The 13,682-nt window shown below is 39.2% G+C and overlaps 1 protein-coding gene across 12 annotated transcripts in view; it reads left to right on the top strand.

The window, feature by feature from the left end:
* Positions 1 to 13,682, top strand: part of ACACA (acetyl-CoA carboxylase alpha) — a 286,320-nt gene that overhangs the window by 202,213 nt on the left and 70,425 nt on the right. For all 12 annotated transcript variants that reach the window (XM_061390286.1, XM_061390285.1, XM_061390289.1 and 9 more), the window contains one exon: positions 10,918 to 11,187. In XM_061390286.1, the coding sequence (XP_061246270.1) occupies positions 10,918 to 11,187 (270 nt within the window). The remainder of the gene's footprint in view (positions 1 to 10,917; positions 11,188 to 13,682) is intronic.

Below are 13,682 nucleotides of genomic sequence, written 5' to 3'. Positions count from 1 at the left end.
CTGCACATTTTCACGGGAAACATTTTTTTTAGGGGATGATTGAAGAGGGAAAAAAGTAGTATAAGTTAAAGTTGAAAGGCTAGCTGCCATTCTGACTGGTATCTTGGCTTCAGCTCTGCTTTATATTCTGAGGAATGAAATGGTGGTGATTAGGAATTCAGTTCTAAAACTGCTCAGCCCAGCCCACATTTAGTTGTCATGTAATTGTTGGCAAAGCACTGGTGTCCAGTTCTACCAAAGTATAAGCATCTCTTTGATTTTCTTTTTACTACAAAATATTGCAAGCCTATAGAAAAATTGGAAGAGCGATATGATAAATAATCTCTACATGTATTGACTAGCTTAAACAAATCTTACCATTTTGACCCTGCGCCTCACTGATTTTTTGCCATAGTCCTTTGAAATCTCTCATTTGAGTATAAAAACAAAAATAAAATGTAGGAGTTGTATAAGGAAGTTGGTGAGCTTATATACGTCTGAAAGATTGGAAGAAATTAATTAGTAGATCCATTTTGACAGTTCTTACGCTGGACCTCTTAACCCAAAGGACCTCTTATTTTAGAAAAAACACCATAACCCTCTATCTTAATTCACTTGGTTGACATTTTCCATACCCTCAAAGGAATTGCTTGGGCTTTCCTGGACTCTGCTCCTAGTGGAACCCGTTATCCTTTGACTGGAGAGAGTATTTGTGGGCTTGAGTAAGGAAAGGGTTGACCATTTCTCATGCAAACAAAACCCAAATATTTTTCTAGTTTAACATTAGGCCTTTGCATATTGTTTTACTCGATTTAACCTCAGAATAGCTCCAGAATGGGAAGCTGATTTGAGTGTATTTTACTGTGCTTTTGTCTTATTCCTTTGAAATCAGTTTACCTTTTCATGCTGGGTGTGGAAATTGAGTCCATATCAGTCTTTTAGATATGTGTTGGAAAAGAGGAATGTTTATATTGTAGCATGCTGAAGGTGAGCTGTGAAATAGACCTGAGAAAAGCAGATCTGAAAAACAGGATCATGGTCTGTGCACTGAGTGTTCAAGTTATAAAAAGAGCCTAATGGTCCTTGCCACCAATCTGTCCCTGAAGATGGAAGAGTGTTTGTAAGTGCTTTGAGATCCTCAGCAGAAAACTATCACATTCCACTGATGACATATAAACATTCATACTTGGCACTTACCTTATTTTTCATCAAGGTCTTTAAAAAACCAATTTTGAATCCTTTTAGCCTAGCAAGATAGGAATTTCAAGTATGGAAAAAGACATATTATGAAATACATGGTAAGATAGTTTTATTTAAAATTATTGTGTACATTTCTTCTTTTAGCCTCTAAGAGAGCGTATTTAGTTACAAGTCTTTGAAATGATCTTCAGGACCAAAGTTGAGTCCCTCATGAGAAAAATAGGCTAATTTTGAAAGCTAGGTCTTCCTGCCATGGAATTACTTCTAATGAATTCCTAACCCTTTTGGGATATGTATAGTTTTTTTCAAATTCCCTCTTAATGCCTGTCATTGGAGCTGGAGATTTCTCATTGATTCTGACTCATTTCACTAGTAGCAAACCAAGGCCCAATGAACTTGACTAACTTGGGAAATCCTGATGTATCCCTTGGCCAACCAAAGCAGCACTTGCGGAGAGGGCCCCTCCATGCCTTTCTAAAAGTAAGTCCTGGGACTTCCCTGGTGGTCCAGTGGCTAAGACTTTACCCTCCAATGCCAGGGGCATGGATTTGATCCCTGCTTGGGGAGTTGGGATCCCACGTGCCTCCGTGGCCAAAACAACAACAACAACAAAAAAACACAAAAGCAATATTGTAACAAATTCAATAAAGACTTTTTAAAAAATGGTCCACAACAGAAAATCTTAAAAAAAAAAAAAAAAAAGCAAATCCTAAAGATAGCCTTTAAGCAAAAGGATATACTTGCTAGCATTTTCATACATCTTAATTTTTAAGACTTTACAGAAAAAGGCTGTGATATAGTACCCTATGACAAGTAATTTTACAGCTCCAACTAGAGGCAATAATGAGCATCAGGACAGCAACAGATGACACCAGAGGGTGAGATGTGGTGTGGAGCATCAGAGTTCAGCATTCGGTTACATGGTTCATAGGTGAGGCTTCCTCAACTGCAGTAGGCCAGCTTGGTTAATTTCCCTATCAAACCTATTACCCCGGTGCCCCGTCTTTCAATACCACTGGCTTGTATGTGCTCCATTGCCTGTATTTTTTAAAATTGGTATGTGTATTAAGACATTTTGTATACATGTGTTAAAAATCAGTGTGGTTTCATGTACATATGTAGTACAGGAAAAAATGATTCCCCTGTTTAAAAGGATTACTTCTAATCTTGATAACATTTTTGAAGAATTAGCCTCTGAGAAGAAATTTTTTTGCTCTCAAAATGATATTTTTCTTATCCTTTCATCGCTTTTGAGAAGGGTTGAGGTAAGTTTGTTCAGCCATTTTTGAATTATCCAAGCATGAAAAAAGAGAGTTTTTCAGCTGTTAAGGAAATTGTTTTCAGCTCTTTTATGTGATCATACGACACTAGGCAATGGGACATGATATCCAGCAGATAATACAATATGGAAAGGCATTGACATTATTTTCACCATGGTTTTTCTGAATGGCACAGATTAAGTCAAATATTATAATTCCTTATGGTTTAAAAATGTGCCTTTTAAGACCTATACAGTATTTTCTAATATTTCATAAGGTATTTTTTCCCCATGAGGTTCTGAGTTTAAACTGCAATTGTTTTTTGTTAGTATCAATTAAAAGTGAAGATTTAATACTCTACCCAACATACAAAAGGAAGGAGGAAAGGTAGCATTTTGTTATCTGTCTGAAAAGGAACTCCACTTCAGCTTGCTTCTCTCTGGATCTTCGTTTTTTGACCTTCATGATGCAGAGGCTGCCTACATCTGTTTTGGCTCTCATATTCTAGGATTCTTTGTATATCTGCCCAAGGACCTTGTTGGATGGTCATCTTCCTGGCATTAGCGATAGAAGCACAAAAGTCACTGGAGGCTTTGCCAGAAACACTCAACTTTTAGATTGTCAGCATGGAAAATAAAGCTTCAGCGTCTCAGCCACACTCTAACCTGTATCTAAATCCATATAGAAAGATATTATAGCTGAACTCAAAAGTGTGGAGATATCAGAAAGGCAGGCAAGGCAAAGACATTCCCTTTCTGCCTCCCACGGCATAGCTAGACTTGATGAACGCTTCCTACATCCCTGAAAACAAATTCCTGTCCCATTCCGCCCCGTAGTTTTCCCTTCAGATTTCTTCATTGAGCTTAACGTTGTTTTACTTTGTGACAACAGCAGCTTTGGAAAGCGCAGGTGGGCACGTGTGCATATGTACATTTGCACATGCTGTTCACACTGATAGTACAATTAATGTGGATGTCAATTTGGGTGTTAATTTTGGGTCATGATTAGTGTTGACACTTTGTGTCAGACTAATGGCATTTATGGGCACCATCAGAATAAATGTTAATGTTATCATGTTTTTATTATCTGTTATAGTAACATTAAACCAAGGTCCTCCCAGGAGAAAAAAATACATATATGGATAGATAGATAATGCCTTTCTGTATCACTGGTGTTACTCAGCGAGAAAATGACATCTCAGGGCAGAATCCTAATCACTGTTTGGAGCATCAGAAATAATGATCACCTCTGATCGGAGGTTGTGAATAATTCATTCGGTTTGATTTTCACGTCCTGTCCAGTGATACTTTTCAAACCAAATGTGTTTCTACAGGAAAATAATGGCCCCACTTCTTATGGAAATACTGTGGCACAAATCATTTTACCCACATAAAAACAGTTAAATAAGACTGTTCTCTTCTGCCTGCCTTCTCCTCCCCAGCCCCCTCCTCCCTTGTCGGTGCGTGTTTATTCCAGGATCCGACTGTGGCCAAAGAAATATTTTCTTCCTTAGAACTTGTATAAAGAAAACAGATATTTATTTCTGCTTATCCTCACCTTATTCGCAGTAACTCTTTTGATCCTCTTCCCTTTCTCACTTTAAGGTAATTAGTTTAGGTGGATAATCCTGCACCTAAGAAGCCTACTAATTGGAACGTTCTGTTATCAAAAATAATCTGAAATTAGATATTTTTTAAAATAATGAATTATGGCTATATTAATGAAACTCTAACTGGCTGTAAGTGCCTAGAACCATTGGGTGAGTCTGTGCCTGGGTGACACAGTGGTCAGAGAAGTCTGTGGCACTGCCAGGGCCCAAAAGCCTGAGTCTGAGGCTCCTAAAACCACAAACCCACCCACGCCCCTTTCAGGCTCCGTGTTCTCCTTTTGTTGTTTCCTTAGCTCTCCGTCCTGGAGTGTCCATTTCACTAGGTTTCATTGCATAGAAGCGTTGGAGGGAGAGAGGAGCTAAAAACAAGGGGATTCAGGGGTGGAATTTCCTTCAGTTGTTATTTTTAAGTTAATAAACAAGGCAGCTTGGCTTTAGGTGAAATCAGTGAATGTCATATTCCTGATCACATTATCACACTTGTGTATGCTTTTATATGGCAGTTACAGAATTTTCAATATAAAACCTCCATTGTGTATATAATATAGATAGACCCTGTCCATATAAAGTAATTTGACTGAAAAACTTAGCAGTGTCCTAATTAAACGGGAGGCAAATATGACTGTCTTCTGAAGTAATGACCCAATCCTCTGAGACAAAGCTATTCTTAGATAGGATATTTTGAATCATTTCTCCTGAATGTTGTGACCCCTTTTCCCCCCCCTCTCTCCCTCTAAATCGAACAAGAGCAGAGGGAAGCGCTTTTCAACCTAGTTTTCATCATCAGACAGAAAGTATTTTGCATTCAGAAACCATTTCCAGTATCAAATTCAATTCTGTCAAGTGATTAGTTGAGTTTGGTAGAGAATAATTTAAAAACAAAGCTGGAAATGGCCTTGATGCTTCTGCTCTGGAGGAGAGCAGTTGCTGAGCTCAGGTTGCAGCCCCTTTTCAGGGACTGTGCACGGCAGTGTGGGTGATTGTGTTATGTGTCTCCGCAGCTGACACAGACCTGCATCTGATGACACCATGCGTTCCTACCCAGGAGTGCTGGAAGGAGCAGGGGAGCAGGTGAAGTGATACCTTGCCTGCCTATCAGTGGCAAACGTCCTTTTATGTACATATGTTTATAAAGCTCTTTAGCCCCCTTCAAGATGAAAGGCTCTGTATAAATATGAGCTTTCGATTTTAGTACATGTTTGTAATACATGTGGTACAGTCCTAAATATGTATTTAGCTGATAGGCACTGTTCTTGTCTATTGTACAAATATTGACTTTAAAAGTATAAATATGTATTTAACCATCAGACCAGAAAAACACTGAAGCAGTTACTTCTCAGGTAGAGATATTAATATTGTATAAACCTATATATGCATATGTTTACATTATACCACATCAGTGCAGAGCATTTCTTAAAAAAAAAAAAAAAAGTTGATGAGAGCCCCAACAGAGTTCTTGATGTTCTGCTCCCTTTAAAGTGAGTCTTGATTTTATGTTTTCGTATGTTTATTCCCTTCTTTCTAATTTTATATAAATGTGATCTGTTGTAGTGTGAGTAAAACCTAGTATCAGTTCCTCTCAAACTTGAGAAATCTGTTAGGTTGGTGAGAATTTTTTTTTCTCCTTAAATTTTGTTTTTTCACTATGAAAATGTTCAAATGCACACTAAAACAGAGTTAATAATATCAGCTCCCATGTACCTATTACCCAGTAAAGAAACATTTTGTAGTGTTTTTTTTATTTTTTTGTGTGCCCTACAACATACGGGATCTTAATTCCCCAACCAGGGATTGAACCCATGTCCCCTGTATTGGGAGTGCAGAGTCTCAGCCACTGGACTACCAGGGAAGTCTCATCTCCCTCTTTCATTATAAAATTTTTAAATTATCAAGGCATAAGCATATTAAAGAAATTTGGAAAATGGAAACAAATGCAAAGTCCCATCGTCCTACATTACCATCCCATTTTGCTGTTTTCTTTACTTGTGTTCACTCCACTCCCCAGCATGCTTTGCTTTCAGAGACAGAGAGTGTGTGTATATGTATGTGTCTGTGCGTTGCAACACTGTGTGCTTACTATATGCCAGGTAGAAGATTCTGAGATGTAACATGTATTTGTCTTCACAGCAGACAAGGTTGTTATTACCCCATTTTACTGATGAGGAAATTCAGGCGTATAGAGATTAATATCTTACCTAAGTTTATGTGGCTAGAAAACAGACTGAATCTTTATTCTGTCAGAGTCAGATTCCATTAGATTCAGATTCATTGCAGCTGGTTTCTGAATCTATGTTCTTAACCACTGCCTCGTTCTTCCTCTGTTATTAGGGTACGCATGCAATTTTGTTATCCTTTGTTGTTCATTCAGTCGTGTCTGAGTCTTTGAGATCCCATGGACTGCAGCACGCCAGGCTTCCCTGTCCTTTATTGTCTCCCAGGGTTTGCCCAAACTCAAGTCCATTGAGTTGATGATGCCATCCAACCATCTCATCCTCTGCCGTCCCCTTCTCCTTCTACCCTCAGTCTTTCCCAGCATCAAGGTCTTTTCCAGTAAGTCGACTCTTAGCATCAGGTGGCCAAAGTATTGGAGCTTCAGCTTTAGCATCAGTCCTTCCAGTGAATATTCAGGGTTGATTTCCTTTAGGATTGACCAGTTTGATCTCCTTGCTGTCTTCTTAAAATTTATCATTACATCATGGGTGTTTTAAGATACTGTTCATAGTTTTATAAGGCTGTTCAGAACACTAGCAATGACGCCACTAGTCAATATATTCCCTCGAGAAAAGTTTTTATCTTGACATTTATTTTTTCTGCTTTTTATCTTAATATTAGATTTACAGAAATGTTATAAAAATCATAGAGTTCCCATTTTTAATCTTCACCCAGCTCCCCCTAACATTAACCTCTTATATGGTATAATTTTAAAAACTAAGAAATTAACATTGGTGCAATACAATTAAATAAGATATCGACTTTGTTTTGGGTTTCACCAGTTTTTGTTTTTTTTTTTTTACTAATGTCCTTTTTCTGTTCCAGGGTCCAATCCATACATTGCATTTAGCTGTCAATGATGTTTATGTCTGTGTCACAGTTGATGTTTATCTTTCTGTATTGTTTCAGCTAAGTGCAGTGGCACTAGACTGGAACATGGTTCCTTAATTTCTCTAGTAGCGGTAATTGTGACTCATACCTTGAAGAGTAAGTAATTCATTCTAGGTATAAGGACAAGTTACTTCATTCCTCTGTGCCTTGGTTTTCTTATGGCAATCATAATGGTTTTTTAAGTTAATAATGATAATAGCTACTATTTGAGGACTTTTATATGCCAGGCTGGGTACTAATTTAATGTGATGTTCCTCTCAACAATCCCTCCAGAAGGATACTATTATCCCCACTTTATAATTAGAAAAATTAAGGCTACACAAGGTTATGTGGCTTGTCCAAAGTTCTACAACTTGTCCAAGGCTATACAACTGAACCAAGACAGACTTTACGGTTTAATCTCTTAACTATTATTACTATTTGTTAACATTTATAGTATCATACGACTTCCCTGGTGGCTGAGACGGTAAAGTGTCTGCCTACAATGTGGGAGACTCGGGTTTGATTCTACAGTCGGGAAGATCCTCTGGAGAAGGAAATGGCACCCCACTCCAGTACTCTTGCCTGGAAAATCCGATGGACAGAGGAACGTGGTAGGCTACAGTCCATGGGGTCGCAAAGAGTCAGACACAACTGAGCGACTTTCACTTTTTATAATATCATACAACATAAGTGTTCAAATGATGGTAGCTATTATTCTTATTATTTTTAAAAAATAAAATACTTTAATCATATTTTAATACTGTTATTATATGATCCCTAGAGATAAATTGTGGATGATGTTCTAGGCTCTTGGTGTTGAGTATTTTCCAGCTATCGTTTTAAAAATGAAATGACTATGGAACCAGCATATATTTATTACTTCCATATTATGTGTAGGAATGTGTAGGAGTCCTGTTATGTGATGAAGCAGATGATATGACAGTTCAAGCTGACAAACTAAAAGCAGTCCTAATCCATTTGTGAATAATTATCAAATGAATTCTCTACATGAAGTTCTTAGTAGGAGATCTGGGAAGAGAAGGATCACTTCAGACTAGGGAAAGCTTTCTGAGGAAATGGAATTTGAGTGAACTTTATGGAATGGGTAAAATTTGCATAGGTTGAGAGGAAAGACAAAGGAAAACTTCCTATGGTAAAGTTAATATTATAGATTACTGCTTCTAATAGTTGTTCATCAAACCCATAGGTAATATTAATTTTGTACATGGGGACTTTGAAGCTCAGTGAAGTTAAGTGAATTTCCCAGGGTCACACAGTTAATAAATGGCAGGGCTTAGATGTGGATCTGAGCTTGTTTGATTCCCCAGCCCTACATTCAGCATTATGTATCCCATCATTTGGTTAGCAGTAAAATCTAATATAATTTAAATTTAAATATATATAAATATTTTTATATAAACATATATATTTATATAAATATATATAAATATTTTAAATATATAAAAATATATTTAAATTTAAATATAACTTAAAATTTAAAAATTGAGCAACAGATGCTTCCTTACATACTTATCCATTGTGCTTATTCAAAACTCAATCGAAAAGGAATCTCACTGTACCGAGACTCAGACAACACTCTCTATCCTGTACTGGTACTTTTTAAGTGGGGAGGGGGACAGTCGATGAGGAACACACTTTGAAAAGACATTGATAAAGAGTAGCATGTTCTTGGTGCTGCTGTATTGACACCTAATTAGAAGTCAATATTGTAAGCATAATGACCTGGCCAATCGCTGAACTGACTGCCTAAGTGACACAGAGTCCCCAGGTAATAGCAAAAGATAAGAGTGTTATTTGCTTGCCCAGTGCCACTTGGACACAGTGTTTGCATTAGAATGCAAATGTTCAAGCAGATTCTTCCGGGCTCGTATCTAAGTGGCTCTGGCCTAGGTAGCAAAGGTTAAAATACCATAAAATTTGGTGTGAAACCCAACCTTCCCAGTTACAAATGTGTTCACAGGGAATAGCTTTTCCTTCCTGAAAAGCAAAAGAAGTGTTGGGTTTAGAGGGCCACATGAGAAGGCAGTTAAAATATTTTTCCCCACACAGGCATTATATTGATCAATTTCTTAAAAATAAAAAAAAAGACCAAAGTTAACCTGATATTTGGAGTTTCTCTGTGCTATTTTTTTGGATGATCTTGTTTCTTCCTCCTCTTCTCTGTCTTTAATGAGCAGATAGTGTAATACTGCCTTACTTCCGAAGGTGATTGGATTTTTATCCATTTTGATTTGTATTTGGCCAATGGTATATATTAAATAGCTTATATTTATCTGTGGGTGTTTCGTATATATATTTCTTAATGCTGAGAATCACAAATAGCTGTGTGGAAAGCTTCAACCAGCCTGATTACAGTGGATGTGCAATTGGATTGAAGAATGTGTACTCAAGAGCTTATGATCACTGGCCCGCTCGAGTCTGGGTGATGCATGTGGCTTTCCAGGGATGCCGCTATTTACATCTGTTAATGGCCCTTCTTGATGGCCGGCTCCCCAATGAGGTGACACGCAGCAGCCCGGGGATGAGGGCCCAAGGCTGCAAATGTGGCTGGGCTCCAATAGGCAGGACCAGGATTGTTCACTGGTAGGCTTTGTGTTTGGGGGCAAGTGGTGGGGGTGGGAAGCAGGGTAGACAGAAAGATTCTGGAGGGGGGCAGAAAAAAGAATGAAAAACGTTACTTATCTAGGTAGAGGGAAGCAGACAGGCAGATGTGAAAAACTGCAGCCGTAACTGAGGTATGAGTGACTAGAAAAGAAATGGAACTAGCGAATAAACAAGTAGAAGGATTGACTAGTTCTCATTTGGAAGGGGATTAAAAGAGGAGAGAGCTGCGAGGGTTTGGGAGGAGACATGTCACCCCCGCCTGTTAGGTCAGTATCATTTATTTGTGTGGCTGGACAGATGCTACTGAACACTGAGCAGAGATTTACATATATTAGTGCAGCAAGAGGTCGGTTACTTGCATCCTTGCATCCTTTGGTGTTCTGGTGTTGGGAGAAAGCGACAGGAGGTGCTCACAGGAGGCAATGTTGAGATATCCTGCAGAAATAGAAGATACCTGAAGCAAGCCAGTAAAGAATGTTGCCATTATTCCTATCAAATACTTGTTGTTTAGTCTCTAAGTCATGTCTGACTTGTTTTGGGACCCCAGGGACTATAGCCCTCCAGGCTACTCTGTCCATGGGATTTCTCAGGCAAGAATACTGGAGCGGATTGCCATTTCCTTCTCCAGGGGATCTTCCCGACCTAGGGATCAAACCCACATCTCCTGTATTGCAGGCAGATTCTTTACCACTGAGCCGCGGGGGTAGCCCTATCAAAGGACTATAAAAGTTGTACAGTCATGAGAGGTAGTCCTCTTTCTGCTTTCCTACATGTTAAAGGTTTCTTGGAAAGAATCTCACAAAATAAGGTAATAAGTTAGGGAATCCTGGATTTAATTCCCAGGGCCACAGTATATTCTTCCACACATATGCTGAGTGCATTTAGACTTTGGTGTTTCCATCTTCTTTGAGCAAACCCAAAGAAGAAATTGAGATAGCTGTGAGATACATACATAGTAAACCAGCTGTTCTCAACATAATCTTAGAAAAGTATGCTAGAATATTTGCTCTAGTTTCCCACAGGGAGCTTGGCTCTTTAGCATTGCATATCTTTACACAAAGGTTGTGTCTGCATTCAGTCTGATATCTTCAAGGAGCCTGGAACAAAATTCTGCATGTAAGAAGCTTGTATTGATTTGTCTGTCTGTTTATGCCTTTGCAGATTGGCATGGTAGCTTGGAAAATGACCCTTAAAAGTCCAGAATATCCAGACGGCCGAGATATCATTGTTATTGGCAATGACATCACTTACCGAATTGGGTCCTTTGGACCCCAAGAGGATTTGCTGTTTCTCAGAGCTTCTGAGCTTGCCAGGGCAGAGGGCATCCCACGCATCTATGTAGCAGCCAACAGTGGAGCAAGAATTGGACTGGCAGAGGAAATTCGTCATATGTTTCACGTGGCCTGGGTAGATCCTGAGGATCCTTACAAGGTACAGATTAAGAGAAGATAATACTTCTGATTACTTTACGGATATGTGTGTGTGTGTGTGTGCATGTGTGTGTGTACAAAGGTGGGAGAGAAGTAGAGGTTTAAGTTCAAAAGTTAGCAACTGCACTGTAAATTCTCTCAGTATGTTCACCTGGTCTTTCCTCCAGCTTGGAAACAGAACACCATTCCTTGGGTTGCACTAGATGGAAATAGTAGGTGTGCATTTAATGTGAGACATGTTAAGCCAGAAAATTATTATTACTAATTTCGTTATTAAATTATTCCACCTTGTCTTCTAAGACATGTGGTCAGTTATCAGCAAAATCTCTCAGATCCTCAGCTTCTCTGATTGTTCTCCAACCTTCTTGCTCTACTTGAAACCTGCCTGACCTCCGAAGACTCTTCTTCCTTCTTACATGGCGAACGGTTTCTCTTTCCCTTGTGCCACAGAGCCGGGAGAGAGACTTTGATGAAGAGCCCCTCCCCCTGTCTAATCCCACTGTGTTTGGTCCTTTCGCTTCTTGCCAGCTTAAGGATATAGATCAAAGCTCCTCCCCCTTCTTTCTTGCATCATCATGTTTTCCCTCTGTGTTAGAAGAAGACACGTCTGTGTCTTTAGCACATAGATACTGACTCCTCCAGTCACCAACCCTACCCCGTTTTTTCCTTCCGTTTATCATGAACTCCTTATTGCCAAATTCAGGCTTAAATTGAAGAAAGCAGGGAAAACCACTAGACCGTTCAGGGATGACCTAAATCAAATTCCTTATGATTATACAGTGGAAGTGAGAAATAGATTTAAGGGACTAGATCTGATAGACAGAGTGCCTGATGAACTATGGATGGAAATTTGTGACATTGTACAGGAGACAAGGATCAAGACCATCCCCATGGAAAAGAAATGCAGAAAAGCAAAATGGCTGTCTGTGGAGACCTTACAAATAGCTGTGAAAAGAAGAGGAGGGAGGAGGGTTTAGGATGGGGAACACATGTATACCTGTGGCGGATTCATTTTGATATTTGGCAAAACTAATACAATTATGTAAAGTTTAAAAATAAAATTTAAAAAAAAAAAAGAGAAGCGAAAAGCAAAGGAGAAAAGGAAAGATATAAGCATCTGAATGCAGAGTTCCAAAGAATAGCAAGGAGAGATAAGAAAGCCTTCCTCAGCGATCAGTGCAAAGAAATAGAGGAAAACAACAGAATGGGAAAGACTAGAGATCTCTTCAACAAAATTAGAGATACAAGGGAACGTTTCATGCAAAGATGGGCTCGATAAAGGACAGAAATGGTATGGACCTAACAGAAGCAGAAGATATTAAGAAGAGGTGGCAAGAATACACAGAAGAACTGTACAAAAAAGATCTTCACGACCCAGATAATCACGATGGTGTAATCACTCACCTAGAGCCAGACATCCTGGAATGCGAAGTCAAGTGGGCCTTAGAAAGCATCACTATGAACAAAGCTAGTGGAGGTGATGGAATTCCAGTTGAGCTCTTTCAAATCCTGAAAGATGATGCTGTGAAAGTGCTGCACTCAATATGCCAGCAAATTTGGAAAACTCAGCAGTGGCCACAGGACTGGAAAAGGTCAGTTTTCATTCCAATCCCAAAGAAAGGCAATGCCAAAGAATGCTCAAAGTACCGCACAGTTGCACTTATCTCACATGCTAGTAAAGTAATGCTCAAAATTCTCCAAGCCAGGCTTCAGCAATACGTGAACCGTGAACTTCCAGATATTCAAGCTGGTTTTAGGAAGGGCAGAGGAACCAGAGATCAAATTGCCAACATTCGCTGGATCATCGAAAAAGCAAGAGAGTTCCAGAAAAACATCTGTTTCTGCTTTATTGACTATGCCAAAGCCTTTGACTGTGTGGATCACAATAAACTGTGGAAAATTCTGAAAGAGATGGGAATACCAGACCACCTGATCTGCCTCTTGAGAAACCTATATGCAGTTCAGGAAGCAACAGTTAGAACTGGACATGGAACAACAGACTGGTTCCAAATAGGAAAAGGAGTATGTCAAGGCTTACATGTCCCGCTTATCACGTGGAGTCTTCCCGAATCAGGGATCAAACTGGTGTGTCCTACATTGGCAGGTGGATTCCTTACTACTGAGTCACCAGAGGAACTCCACAGCAAGACTTCTTAAAAAGAGTTTCTCTTCTTGCTGTTTCCAGATACGCTTCTCCCTCCCATCCCCTCTGGAACCCATCTATTTCTCCTGCACCCACACCGTTCCACTGGAGCTGCTTATGTCAAGGTTGCTATTGATTCCGTATTATTAAACTGTTGTGAATCTCACTTATGTGACGTTTCAGCAGCATTCCATGCAGTTGGTTACACCTTCATCCTTGCAATACTTTCTTCTCTTAGTTTCCAGGACCCCATAATCTCCTTTTTACCCTTCTAACACTCCTTCTCAGTTTCCTTTGCTGCCTTTTATGTCTCTAAGAGTGTCAAGGGATGATGGAAATGTTCTGTATTTTGA

This window comes from Bos javanicus, chromosome 19 (assembly GCF_032452875.1).
Source record: "Bos javanicus breed banteng chromosome 19, ARS-OSU_banteng_1.0, whole genome shotgun sequence".
Taxonomy (NCBI): domain Eukaryota; kingdom Metazoa; phylum Chordata; class Mammalia; order Artiodactyla; family Bovidae; genus Bos; species Bos javanicus.
The sequence above is the reverse complement of the archived record's forward strand: the minus strand, read 5'-3'. Positions and strand labels throughout refer to the sequence as shown.